Source organism: Tupaia chinensis, unplaced genomic scaffold (assembly GCF_000334495.1).
Source record: "Tupaia chinensis unplaced genomic scaffold, TupChi_1.0 Scaffold000199_1, whole genome shotgun sequence".
NCBI lineage: Eukaryota > Metazoa > Chordata > Mammalia > Scandentia > Tupaiidae > Tupaia > Tupaia belangeri.
Genome location: NW_006159674.1, coordinates 502,124 through 516,165, shown reverse-complemented (window position 1 = coordinate 516,165; position 14,042 = coordinate 502,124). Strand labels below are relative to the sequence as shown.

The 14,042-nt window shown below is 36.8% G+C and overlaps 1 protein-coding gene across 1 annotated transcript; it reads right to left on the bottom strand.

Moving 5' to 3' along the window:
* Positions 1-1,645: 1,645 nt before the first annotated feature.
* LOC102496080 (nuclease-sensitive element-binding protein 1-like) lies at positions 1,646-13,421 on the bottom strand. Its single transcript, XM_014587267.2, is given in 5 exon segments — positions 1,646-1,819; positions 1,821-2,783; positions 10,268-10,457; positions 12,470-12,599; positions 13,388-13,421. Coding segments are annotated over 5 exon segments (1,455 nt in total). The 3' UTR covers positions 1,646-1,681.
* Between the last annotated feature and the right edge of the window lie 621 nt (positions 13,422-14,042).

The following is a 14,042-nucleotide window of genomic DNA, read 5'->3' as shown; positions in this document are numbered from 1 at the left end:
TGTGCCAGTCTGGTCCCTAATACTATGTTTTGTTTTCTTTGTTGATTTGTTAATATGCTAGAAAGCAATGCACTTACCTAGGGGAGACAGACAGAGAAGTGGAGAGAATGCTCCTCATGGGAAGCAGTCATATTGCAATCTCTTCCTCTCCATTTTTCCTTTTGAGATTTTGAGCACACATACATGTGTTCCTGACTTCATTTTTAAGTCATTTGTTCTGGAATTCAAACCACACAGCCACATGGAATCTAGCTAGCCACCTTAACCACCGAACCCTTGACTGGCTGATTACATTTGCTATGAATGGGTAATATTATTAGTAAGTTTAGGAAAGGAGGAAAGTAATTAAGATGGATATTTAAGAAAATAAATGTAAAGAGACAAATCTGTTAAAACCCAAAATTTTTAAGAATTTCAAAGAGAGACCAGCAAGTGGTTTAATGGCAACCTCATTAGACTCCCACATGACCAACACAGTTCATGCAAGTCCTGGACTCAGTGGCTTCAAAATCACTCTGAGTGTGTGTGCATGTATGCTCAAAATCACAAAAGGGGAGTGAAAGAGAAGGGATTGCAGCATGGCCATACCCCTGGGGAGTGATTTCTTGCCTTTTATCTATCAATCTCTGGAGGGCACACATACAAAAATCTCTAAAAATAAATAAATAAAAAGAATTTCAAAGAAAGTGTGAGCAGATATATAAGTAATTGAAGATTTTTAAATTAGAGTATATGTAGAGTTAAAAAATTATAAAAAATAGGGGTTTCTTTGCAGTTAAATGAGTCATATTACCTACATAAAGTTTTGTATGTACATGTTATGTATATCTAAGGATTTATTTAACCTGCATGTTTTATCCACGTCTAAATTGGCCAGATATGTTATTTTGAAAGTGGACTATGATCAAGAGGTAGAAGCTTAAGGTAGATATAGAAATAAAAGCCATTAAAGGAAGTTGTTTATCTGAGGGGATTTTTTTTCAAAGTTTGTGGGCAAACAGAATTGAAGTATTAGTTTATCCTGGTGCTAAAACATTTGAAAGCTATGAGTAGTTTTTTTCATAATACTGCATTTTCCATGGACTTTTAGAAGACCCCACATTTTCCTATTGTTCCATTTCACCATTTCCATTACTACTTTAAGACCTGAGTTCCTTGGTATTTCTCTCTTTCTTCAAAAGCATCATTCCTCAGTTACATTATATTTCTTTTCTTTTTTATTATTTAAGACCTTTATTAACAGGTGCTTGCAGTTTGTTGACTTTCTTGAAAAGATTAAGTTGTAAACTTTTATTACACATTAAAAATGAAGTTCTTAAAAATCTCAACTTGACCAGATATGAAACAATTTAAAAACCTTTAAAGGTGTATTGAGAAAAACCAGGCTTTTTTTTTTTTTTTTTTTTTTTTTTAAAAAAAAAAAACACATTTGTCATTACCAGAAAAAAACATCTTTAGGTAAAAATAATAAAAATCCCATGCTGCATAGATAATGCAGACCATTCTAGTTATCAGGTCAATGACTGCATAGATAATGCAGACCATTCTAGTTATCCGGTCAATGAGCAAAAAGGAAGCACTTGAGGTCTTCAGCTCCAATCTTTTGTTTATTTCTTATTGCTGGAATTTACTTCTTGTAGGATGACTAAACTGGATGATGGTAGAGATGGTAAGCTGGTATTTACTCAGCCCCGCCCTGCTCAGCCTTGGGAGGGGACGAATTCTCAGCTGGTGGATTGGCTGCTTTTGTCTCTTTGCAGTCTTGTGGATTAGGGTTCTCTGGGCGTCTGCATTGGTAATTGAAGTTGTGTTGGTACCGACCTTTGAGGTGGCTGCTGACCTTGGGTCTCATCTCCTTGATTTTCCTTATCCTCTTCATTGGCGTCCTCTTTGGGCTGTCTTTGGCGAGGAGGGCCCCTGTGAAATCGTGATCTATAACCCTGATACATATTTTGCCTGACTGGTCTAGCTTGTGCTCCTGCACCCTGGTTGTCAGCACCCTCCATCACTTCTCCCTGTACAGGAAGGTTGGAATACTGTGGTCAACGCCCATAGGGTCTCCACATGTAGTAAGGGGGGAACCTTCGCCTGAGGTAGGGCTGGTGTTGTTGGGCCTGGCCTTCAGGAGCACTTTCCAATCTATCATTCTTTTCCCCACTCTCACTATTCTGGTAATTTTGCTGGTAATTGCATGGAGGACCCCTACGACGTGGATAGCGTCTATAATAGTTACGGTCTGCTGCATATTTACTGCCTTGAACTGGAACTCCACCAGGGCCTGTAATGTTTGCTGCCTCCGCACCCTTTTCTCCTTCAACAACATCAAACTCCACAATCTCCCCATCTCCTACACTGCGAAGGTACTTCCTGGGGTTATTCTTCTTTATGGCAGTCTGGTGTACAAATACATCTTCCTTGGTGTCATTCCTGTTGATGAAACCGTATCCATTTCTTACATTGAACCATTCTACTATTCCCAAAACCTTCCTTGTGATGACCTTCTTGTCCCTGCTGGCAGGCACCAGGGATGTGAGGCCGCCCAGGCCGCTGCTCCCTGCACCACTGCCCCTGGTGCCAGGCTTGGTGTTGGCAGCACTGAGTGTGGGGGCTGGGTCTCCACCTCGCTGCTCACGGTTATGATGGTGGTGACTGGGGTCCGCTGGGGCAGCTGCAGCTCCTTCCAGGTTGTGATGGTAACAAGGCCGGCAGCGGCGGTGGGGCTGCTCAGGGCTCTCTGGGATCCACCCTCTGCTCCTGCTACTGATCAAACTCACATTATATTTCTTTTTGTTGAAAAATTTTTACCAATGTCACAAAGTTTTTAGGATTATATGAAGTATTGAATGTAGAAGTATATTGAGCAGAAAAATGTATATTGTTAAATGAATGGATATATTAATATAATGCATCTATTTTTATTGCTTTGAGTATTTTAATCCATCAAATTATACCTCTTTTTGTAAACAAAATATTGTGAAAAATAACTGATGTTGAGTTCATATTAGTCGGTTCTCTGGCTTTGACTCCATGTCCACATAGTCTATGAAATAAGAGCATTTGGGGAGTCAAATGACCTGTGGGTCAAGTCTAAGTCTTTAAAATAACCATCTTTATAAGCAATTATACCTCTCTTGAAAATCGCTTGCATATCAGCATTGGCCTGTACATGTTATCATCAGCATTATGGACATTCATACAGTGTATTTGTTCACCAGGGAAAGACAAAGAATTTCATCAAGAATATCGGTACACATATCTTTCTGTCTTTCTCAATACTTTTTTTTACCTTTTATGCAGTGGAGACTTTGCAAGGGGAAAATAAAGATCAATTTTAAAGGACTACAGAATGGGTCCTTCAATATCCATTCAACCTTGTGATGTGCCATTATGCTCTAGTGAACAAGATAGACAAGAAACTTCTCTCAGTGCTCACATTTGTTGAAGGGAGACAGAAAATAAATAGGGAAATAAATAGTTTTAGATAGTAGTGAACACTAAGAGGAGAATAAACCAGAGTGATGAGCAGTGATAGAGGATCTGTAACTTTTGTTGTGATGGTGTGGGAAAGTGCTGGTACCTTATCTATTCAAGGAAGAGCTCCTTGAGGAGGAGGTAACATTTGAACTGAGATAGAATGTGGAGAGGAAACAGCCACAAAAAGGACTGGCAGAGAGTGAAAAGACCCCCAAGGTAGGAAGGAGACTGGCTTATCTGAGTGAAAGAAGAAGATGTAAGGTAAGGATATATTTTTAAGTGCATGTGCTTAGGTAACAGGTTATAATCCAGAAGAAATTCTTGGCCTTTCTTTTTTAAAAGCTATTATTATTTTTTATTCTCATTATTTTTTTAAAACCATTCAATCACTATTCAATCACTATATCATTTGGCTTGTAAAGAGAATTTACCTAACATGAAATACTTCTCAGACCAGTCCAGTAAAGAATACTATCCATGTTATCAGCGCAATAACCCATTTCTGTGTCCCACAAATGTCATGCCTCTCTTTTTGTTCTCATGCTATCCTGTTCTATATTCTTCCCTTCTTCCTCCACCCCTTCCACATTGTCTTCAGCATCCATAACTATTTTCATTGCTTTTATGCTCTCCACTATTTCAATCTCTATCATAGAGTACAGACAGTCAGTATACACATACAGTATCTTTCTTTCATAGCCTGATTTGCTTCACTCAGCAGTAAGTCTTCCATATTTAACCACTTTCTTTCAATTGCCAGGGTCTTGCTGTTTTTTTTTTATGGCTGAAGATTATTCCATAGAGTATAGGTGCTACACTTTTTTGAGTTATTCCACAGAGTATAGGTGCCACACTTTTTTGAGTCATTCATCTGTTTGTTGACATTTGGGTTGGTTCCATGTCTTAGCAATTGTGAATAATGCTGCAATAAACATTGATGTGCAAACACTTTTCTGACTGAGTGTTCTCCTGTCTTTTGGATAGATAACCAGAAGTGGGATGACTGGATTAAATTGTAGTTCTATTTGTAGATCTTTCAGGAACCTCCATATTGTTTTCAGCAGTGACTGAACCAATTTACATTCCCACCAGCAGTATAAGAGAGTTTGTCTTTCACCACAACCTCGGCAACACTATCACTTTTTGTATTTTTAATCTTTCCCATTCTGACAGGGATTAGGTGGTATCTCATTGTGGTTTTAATCTGCATCTCCCTTATGATGAGGGGTGTTGAACACCTCCTCACATGCTTTTTGGCTGTTTGTATGTCTTCTCTACAGAGATTTTTGTTCAGGTCATTTTCTCATATTTTAATTGGGTTAACCATTTTTTTTTCCAGGTAAGCCACTTGAGTTCCCTATGTATTCTCATTGTCAGTCCCTTATCTGAGGCATATTTTGCAAAAATACTTTCCCATTCTGAGGATTGTCCATTAACAGTAATTACTGTGTCCTTTGCTTGCAGAAAGTTCTTAATTTGATATAGTCCCATTTGTTTATTTTAGGGATTATTGCCTATGCTTTGGGAGTCTTCTTTAAGAAGTCTTTGCCTACCCTAATGTTTTCCACCAGTAGTTTTATAGTTTGAGGTTTCAGTTTCAGCTCTTTGACCCATTTTGAGCTGATTTTTGTTAATGGTGAAACATGGAGAGTTAGTTTCATCTTTCTGCAGGTGAATACTCAGTTTTCCCAGCACCATTTGCTAAAGAGATTTCCTTTTCCCAATGGATTGACTGGTATCCTCTGTCAAAAAATAAGTTAGCTATAAGCTTTGGGTTTTATTTCTGGGGTTTCTAGTCTATTCCACTGGTTCATCTGTCTGTTTTTGTGCTGATACCATGCTGTTTTGATTATGACAGATTTATAGTATGTTTTGCAGATTTATAGTATATTTTGGGGTCAGGGAGTTAAGATGTCACCTACTCCACTCTTCTTGCACAGGATTGCTATGGCAATATGAGGTCTTTTATGATTCCAGACAAATTCTATGATTGTTTTTTCTATATCTATGAAGAAGGTCTCTGGTAATTTAATTGGAATTGTATTAAATATGTGGATTAATTTGGGTAGAATTACCATTTTGATTATATTTTTCCAATCCAAAAATATGGGATGTCTTTCCCACTTTTTTGTGTCATTTTCAATATCTTTTTTGAGATTCTCATAGTTTTCTTTGGAAAAGTTTTTGACTTCTTTAGTTAGGTTTATCACTAGGTTTCTTATGCATTTTTGTGGCTATAGTAAAAGGGATTCCTTTCTTCAGATCTGCTTAGTTTACCTTGTTGTTTCTACATAGAAATGCTGTAGATTCTTAGATGTTGATTTTCTGTCTTGACACTTTACTGTATTCATTTATTACTTTGAGTATTTTTTTCATGGAAATCTTTTGGTCTTCTTAGTATATCATCATGTCATCTACATGTGAAGATATTTTCAACTCTCTTTTGTCTATTCGAATGCCTTTTATATTATTCTCTTCTCTGATTGCACTGACTTAGACTTCCAGCACTATATTGAAAGCAGTGGAGAAAGTGAGTAGACTTGTCTAGCACCAGTTTTTAGTGGAAAAGCTTTTAGCTTTTCTTCATTCAGTATAATGTTAGCTATGTTTTTCATATATGGCTTTTATTGTGTTGAGAAATGATCCTTCTATAACAATCTTGCTGCAAGTCTTAATCATGAAGGGATGTTGTATTTTATCAAATGCTTTCTTTAAATCAGTTGAAATAATCATATTATTTTTTATCTTTCTTTCTGTTAATATGGCATATTATGTTTATGGTCTTGCATGTGTTGAACCATTCTTGTATCCCTGGAATAAAGCCTACTTGGTCTCAATGAATAATCCTTTTTATATGGTATTGGATACAATTTTCAAGTATCTTGTTGAGAGTTTTTGTATCTATATTTATCAGAGATATTGGTCTGTAGTTTTCCTTTTTTGTCATGTCTTTTTCTGTTTTGGAAATGAGGATGATGGAGGCTTCATAAAATTAATTTGGAAGGTTTTCTTCCTTTTGGATATTTAGAAATATTCAAGTAGAATGGAGGTTATCTCTTCCTTAAAAGGAAGAGAATTCGGAAGTGAAGCTATCAGGACCTGGACTTTTCTTTCTCAGGAGGTTATTTGTTTCTGATTCAATCTCCTGGCTTGTTATGAGTTTATTCAGGTTTCCTATGTCCTCCTGATTCAATCTTGGTAGATTACATACATCCAGGAATTTGTCCATCTCCTTCATGTCCTCTTGTTTGTTGGCATATAGTCACTCATAGTATCCTCTTTTTATTTCTATCATATATGTTGTAATGTTGCCGATTTCATGACATATTTTAATTATTTGGTTACTTTCTTTTTCTTTATCAGCTAATGGTGCATCGATCTTGTTAATCTTTAAAAAAAACAACTTTTGCTTTCATTTATTTTCTGCATAGTTTATTTTCTATTTTATTTATGTCTACTGGAATCTTTTTTATTTCTTTTTGTCTGGCATTTTTTTTTTGTTTTGTTTTCCAGTTGTTGCTTTTCCAATTCCTTGAGGCACGATTTTAGGTTGTCTGTCATCTTTCCATCTTTTTTCTTATGTGCACCCATTTTTTTTTGTCCCAGAAATGCCTTGCCTCTCTATTTTTCTCCTTAGTGTCCTTCCTCAGACTCTCTTCCTTCACCCACCCTCTTCCCACACTGTATCTGGTATTTATAACCATTTTCTATGTTTCTATATCCTCTAGTAATTCAGTTTTGGCTATAGAGTGTGGACCCTCACTATCTATTAAGTGGAGACATATAATGTCTCTCCTTCATAGCCTGGCTTTCTTCACTCAGCAGTAAATATTCCATATTCATCCACTTTCTGTCAGAATCCAGGATCTTGTTTTCTTTTTTTTTCCTGTTTTTGTTTGTTTGTGCGTTTTAATGGCTGAGCTGTATTCCATATGTGTTACACTTTTTCAATCCATTCATCTGTTTATGTGTATTTGGGTTGGTTCCAGTCTTAGCAATTGTAAATAATGCCACAATAAACATTGATGTGCAAGCACTTTTCCAAAAAGGATTCTTCTGTCCTTGGGATAGATACCAAGGAGTGGGGATTACTGGAACATATGGTAGTTCTATTTGTAGATCTTTGAGGGATCTCCAAATTATTCTCCATAGTGGCTGGACCAATTTACATTCTCACCAGCAGTGCAGGGGAGTTCCCCTTTCACCACACCCCTGTCAGCACTTATCTTTTTTTTTTTTCCTTTCTTTTTTATTTTTTTCATCTTAGTCATTCTGACTGGATTTAGGTGATATCTCATTGTGGTTTTGATCTACGTCTCCCTTATACTGAGGGATGTTAAGCATTTTTTTCATATGCCTTTTTGTTATTCTCATGTCTTCCTTAGAGTGGTGGTTTCAGCTCATTCTCCCATCTTTTAGTAGGGTTGATCATCTTTTTTGGGGAAAGCTGTGTATTCTGGTTATTAGTCCCTTATCTGACGCATAGTTTACAAAAATATTTTCCCATTATGAGTGCTGTCAATTCACACTAATTACTGTGTCTTTTGCCATGCAGAGACTTTTTAATCTGATGTAATCTCTCTTGTCTATTTTTGGGATTATTGACTGTGTGCCTTTGAATCTGTGAAGGCTTGATTTGTGTCCTATCATATGGTCAATCTTTGCAAAGGTTCCATGCTGGGGTGAGAAAAATGTATATTTTGTGGTCTTAAAGAAGATAACAGGGTGTTGAGATCCCCAACAATTATAGTGTTGCAACCTATCTCTTTTTTAGCTCTAGCAGTCCTTCCTTCATGTATTTCAGTGCTCCTGAGTTGGGTGCATAGATATTTATAAGTGTTATGTTTTCTTTTTTTTTGGTGAGGTTTTTTGCTATAGGGCGCGTGCACTCGCCAGACAGACAGAGAGAGACAGAGAGACAGAAAGCGAGAAATCACCCCCCAGGGGGGATGGTCATGCCGCAATCCCTTCTCCTCCATTCTCTTCTCGGGATCTTGGGCATGCACGCACACGTGCCCGGCGTGAGTTTTAAGCCACCGGATCCAGGACGTGAACCGCGGTCAACTACGTGGGAGTCCAGCGACATAACCATTTCGCTAACTGCTGGTTCCCATGTTTTCTTGATATATTAGCCCATTTGCAACTATATAATTCCCTTCTTTGTCCCTTCTTTCAGTCTTTGTCTTGAAGCCTATTTTGTCTGAAATCACTATCACAACTTCAGCCCTTTTTTGATTTTTGTTTGCATGGAATATCTTTTTCCAGCCCTTAACTTTTAGTCTGTGTATGTCTTTTCCATAAGATGTGTTTCTTGTAGGCAACAAATAGAGGGTTTCTGTTTTTTTTAATTCATTCAGCCAGTTTGTGTCTCTTGATTGGAGAATTTAATCCATTAATGTTCAATGTTATTATCCATATTTTTGGACATTTTCCTATCATTAAGTGAACCATTTTCTTGGTTATTTTTTGTTCTCTTATATCTGTCACTATGACTTTTTTAGTTTTCCTGGTATAGGACTCCCTTTACAACCTCTTGAAGAGTTGGTCTGGAGTTGGTAAATTCTTTCAGGTTTTGTTTATCTGAGAATGTTTTTATCTGTTTTTCCCATATGAAGGATAATCTTGCAGGATATAGTATTCTTGGTTGAAATTGTTTTCATTTAATGCTTTGACTGTATTTCCCCAATTGTTTTTTTGCCTGCATTGTTTCTTATGAGAGGTCTGATATTAGCCTAATTGATGACCTTTGTAAGTAACTTGACATTTCCCTCTTGCCAATTTTAGTACCTTGTCTTTGTCTGTGGTTTTGGCCAATATGGTTCTGCTGTGCCTTGGAGAGTGCCTTGGAGAGGATCTTCTTGGGTTGATTCAATTTGGAGTCCTATGTATTTCTTGGATGTGGATATTTGAATGCCTCTCTAGGTTTGGAACATCTTCTTCCTGGGTTTCATGGAATAAATTATCATTTCCCTTAATATTTTCTTCCTCTTCTGGGATATCAATTATCTGGATGCTTGGGTGCTTGATGGTATCTAGTTTTTCTCATATACTATCCTCTTTTTTCTTGGTTGTTTTCTCAGTCTTCTTGATAATTTTTTCTAGGTCAGAGGTGTTGTCTTCAACATTCAAGATTCGATCTTCTTCATGATCTAATCTACTTTTAGTTCTTTCAAGGGAGGTTTTAATGTTCTGTATCTCATTTTTCATCTCTAACAATTCTGTTTGATTAATTTTTATGGTGTTTATTTCTTCTTTCAAATCGTGAAAGGACTTCATTTTCTGGAGCTCGTTGTCTCTTTTCTCTTGCTTTTCAGTTAGTTTGGTCACTACAAATATTCTGAATTGTTTATCTGGCATTTTCTACAACTTCCATTGTGTTGTCTGTGGGTGCTGAGGAATTGATGCTTTCCCTTGGGGGAGAGACATTTTGTTGGTTACTCATATTTCTTGTGTCTCTATGATGGTTTCTAGTTACCTGGTGATCTATGTTCCTTCCTAAATTATTCAAGGTATCTCCAATCATTCAAAGGTGTGCAGGAATAGAACATTGGCACCCTCTCTTCTACTCTGCCTCCCCGTTGTTCACCAGCACCCTGCAGTGTTGTCACTGGTCCTGGGTGACCCAAAGTCTTCCCAGTTTCTAGAGAGCAGGTGTGCCTGAAACTGAGCTGCTGAGCTTCAACTCAGTGCCTAAGAAGAGATTGGATGGTGCCTGTGCTATACTAAACACTGAAGCCTTGAAAGTCCTAAGGCAAATGGGGGAGGGGATGAACCCTGGGTCTCAGCTGTTAACCCTGTAGCTGTAGGCAGCCCACCTTCCAACAAGGCCCTTCACTGAACAGGTGTCCAGATGGGTCAGGGAGGGGCATGAGGTCGGTTCAAAGTCCCAAGAAACAAACCTGAGAGTCCAAAGGTGAGTTAACCCTGCAACCACAGGCAGCCTGCCTTCTAGCAAGGCTCTTTGCTGAAATGGGTCTCTTGGCCTATTTGTAAAGAGGACAAATTCAAGTAACTAGTAAAATTTACCAACTTAAAAATATTTTTTATTGACATTAGTTATAGTGTATTTATGGGGTACAATGCATTGTTTTGATACATGTATACACTGAGTAGTGATCAAGTCATGATGGCGTATCCACCATCTGAAAAATTTATTATTTTGATTCTTCTCTAGGATACATTATTTGCATGTATTTTTTCTTTTTTTTTTTCCTTTTTAATTGTCAGAGAGTGTGTGCCCTTGCCAGAGAAAGAAGAAAAAGAAGAAGAAGAAGAAGAAAGAGAGAGAGAGAGAGAGAGAGAGACAGAGAGAGAGAGAGAGAGAGAGAGAGAATGAATGAGAATCCATCAGTGGGGCATGGTCACTGCACAATCCTTTCTCCTCCATTTCTCTATGCTTTCTGGATTTGGGCACACTTGCATACATGCCCTGCTTGTTTATCAAGCTTCCTGGGATGGGATTAAAACTGTTTAGTCAGCCATGTGGGATCTGGTTTCCTTAACCACTAGGTCATAGTCAACTCCTACGTACAGTTTATCCTGATATAGTCACTGTTAATTTTCTTATTAATTTTTATACTACATAAAGGTATTATAATTATTCTGATCAAATGTAAAAACTGTGTTATACTCTTAACTTGTAGTGGTCTACATTCCATTTTCTGACTGTCATCTCTGTAGTCATGGAATTGTTTTTAATATTAGAAAAGAACATCCAAATACATAACAATGATAACTTCCTAAATTGTTATTTTAGCTTCTCTTTTGCAGGTAGTACTGGATATATGGCTACACGTATATGTAGGTATCAGAAGGTTTTTTTTTTTCCTAAAGGACATAGTGATCTTTATTGTTTTCACTCTAAATAAGTCATCTTTTCTGAGCTTATATTTTATGTTCTCTGCTTCCAACAGGCTCACAGCACTAATATTCACTGACAGCCTCAAACCATAAGTTTCTTTTTCTTCTCCTATTTGTATGAGACACAGGAAATCAAAGTGGAGCACTGGAAAGATTTTTGTATGAGTCTAATGGGAAGAGTTGGATAAATATACATTCATTGCATGCTGCTTTCAAACTGTTTCCTCCTGTTATGGTCAGCATTAGGTTTTTGAGCATACAAAAATCACATGTTAAAAATTATAGATAGTTAATCCAAGCAGATGGTTACCCATGACATTTATGACTTTGATTAAGTTTTATTTTTTGATTTATTAGTGGAACAATAAAATTTCTTAATGAAGCATGTTCACAAAAAAGCGAAAGTCGAGTATATTATAAACTGGGTTTGTAATACTGAGGTCATAAAAATTAAGTAAACATAGAAAATATAACTGGCAATTATTTATGGGCTTCTTTTTAGCATAAACATTTTTAAGGCTGCCTGTATATTTCTAAGTAGATTTGACAGTAGATAGAGTGAAGCAGTCCAATAGGAAATATAAAAAGTGTTCACCAGGTCCCAGATTATTCAGATAGCTTACTGGAGTACACAGGGTGATGAGGATTCAGTGTTGGCTGTCATTTAAAGAGTATTAGGCCAGAGCTGGCCGGTATTGTGGTTGTTAAAGTGCTGGACCTCCACTTGGCTGGCCATGGTTCAAGTACCAGACTTGGCAGCTTGCTTTTTGACTTCCTAGTTCTCTTTTTCTCTCTGGTCAATAAAAAAAAAAAATGAATAAAATTAAATCAATAATTCTTAATAATAATAAAAAAGAATGTTGGGCCAGAGGAAGGACATGTAGATACTGGAATTTATAAACAAAGAATTTATAATAAAAGTTTCTAAGAGTGGCACTAAAACTGATATGAGTATAGTTACCATTTTATGGAAGAGAAGAGAGAACTCTAGAAAACTGAGAAAAAGTTCCATGAAAAAAAGTAAAAGGGGTTACTAGTTTTAAATATGGTAAAATCCTGGGGTTAGAAAAGTGTTTATGACTTGGTGGAGCAGATGAATCAGGAACTCAGTCAGGCAAGGAAAGGGAATTTTGACCTGGCAGTTCCTCGGATACTTCCTGCAAGCAGGGACTGTGAAACTGCTGTCAGAGTGCAGATGTCTGTGGGCTTGAAGGTATGAACTGTGAGGTTAAAACCATTTCCAGTAGTTGGAAGGCAGTAATGTGCTAATTTTGACAAGGGAAAAGGTCAGAAAGAAGAGACCTGATGCTACTTACAGAAAGATTCTGGCTAATAGGTCTATTTCCTCCACTTTTTACAAAAAAGTGTGTGAATTTCTCTGTATCTCCTCCTAATCAACCCCCACCACTTTATTTTTTTTAAAAAAAAGAACTTGTTCAACAGCTGCTTTCCCTTTAAAAGTTTTATTACCCATTCTGAGGGCTGTCGATTCACACTAATTCCCCACTTAATATATACCAAGTGTCTGCACTCTATAACTGAAGCTGACAGGCTAAAGGATGTATAAACACAAGAGATGGGTGTGAATGCCAGATGTGGTGTGTGTGGAGGAGTGGGGCCTGGGGAAAAACATTTGGAGGAGGGATATGGAGACAGCATTGCTGAGACAGGGAGGTAGTATTGTTATATTTTGATCAACTGGACTGGGGAGAATGTTCACATATTGAAATGATCACCTTGTAAGCTAAATAATGTGATTGAATGTATTAAAAATATAAATAAAATAAAATAAAATAAAAAGTTTTATTACTAGAGAACACACATTTAAAATACATCTTCAGGATCTTGTTTTCTGTTCTTAAAAATAAATATGTGTTTCTCCCCATAAGCCCTCTCTCATGTGTAATTCATAGAGTTTCAAAAAAAATGCTTCTTTTCTTGGGGGAAAAAAAAATCTTTAACATGATATTGAAGGTCAATGATGAATATGAAATATGATAAAATTCATAGAGTGTTAAAATGAAATCTGTTGCTCTGCTTGGTTTTACAATACTTGCAAAATTTGCTTCAGCACCGTCTAGCCCCATGTTAGGACAAGAAAGAACATGCCCTCTAGAAGACAGAAGAGGAAAATTCTCTTGTCGTGTTTGATTTTCTGCTCAGTACAGGCAGATGCATCTTGTCTCTGGTTTGAGCAGTATTTATTGTGTCTGTTGCTCACTTATGTACATCTCTTATCTCTCATTTGGTTATAATTTTGTTGTTAAGATTTAGTTTCATATTTGATTCTCATCTGTAATTTTTCTCCAGACACAAATGATGTTTTGTAGTTTAACATTTTAAAAAATGGTTTGATTTCCAAGCTCTAGTAGGTCTTTTCCTTATTATAAAGCACTCTGATGTCTCTTATTACCATCAGAGTGTAGAACTTCATGATCAGTGAACACCGACATGAACATGATCAATTCTTATTACCATCAGAGTGTAGAACTTCATGTTTAGTGAACACCAACATGAACATGATCAGTTTAATATACTACATTGCTAGGACAATGTTGACCATAACATATAGGTAGGATATATTTAACGTATTTCCTCTTGAAAATTGTGTTAAAGAGAATTTAGACACTCAAAATAACCTCACATGTTTGGACTATTTAAAGTAATCAGATTCACGACATTTTTGAGAGTTTTATGCAGCCATTGTG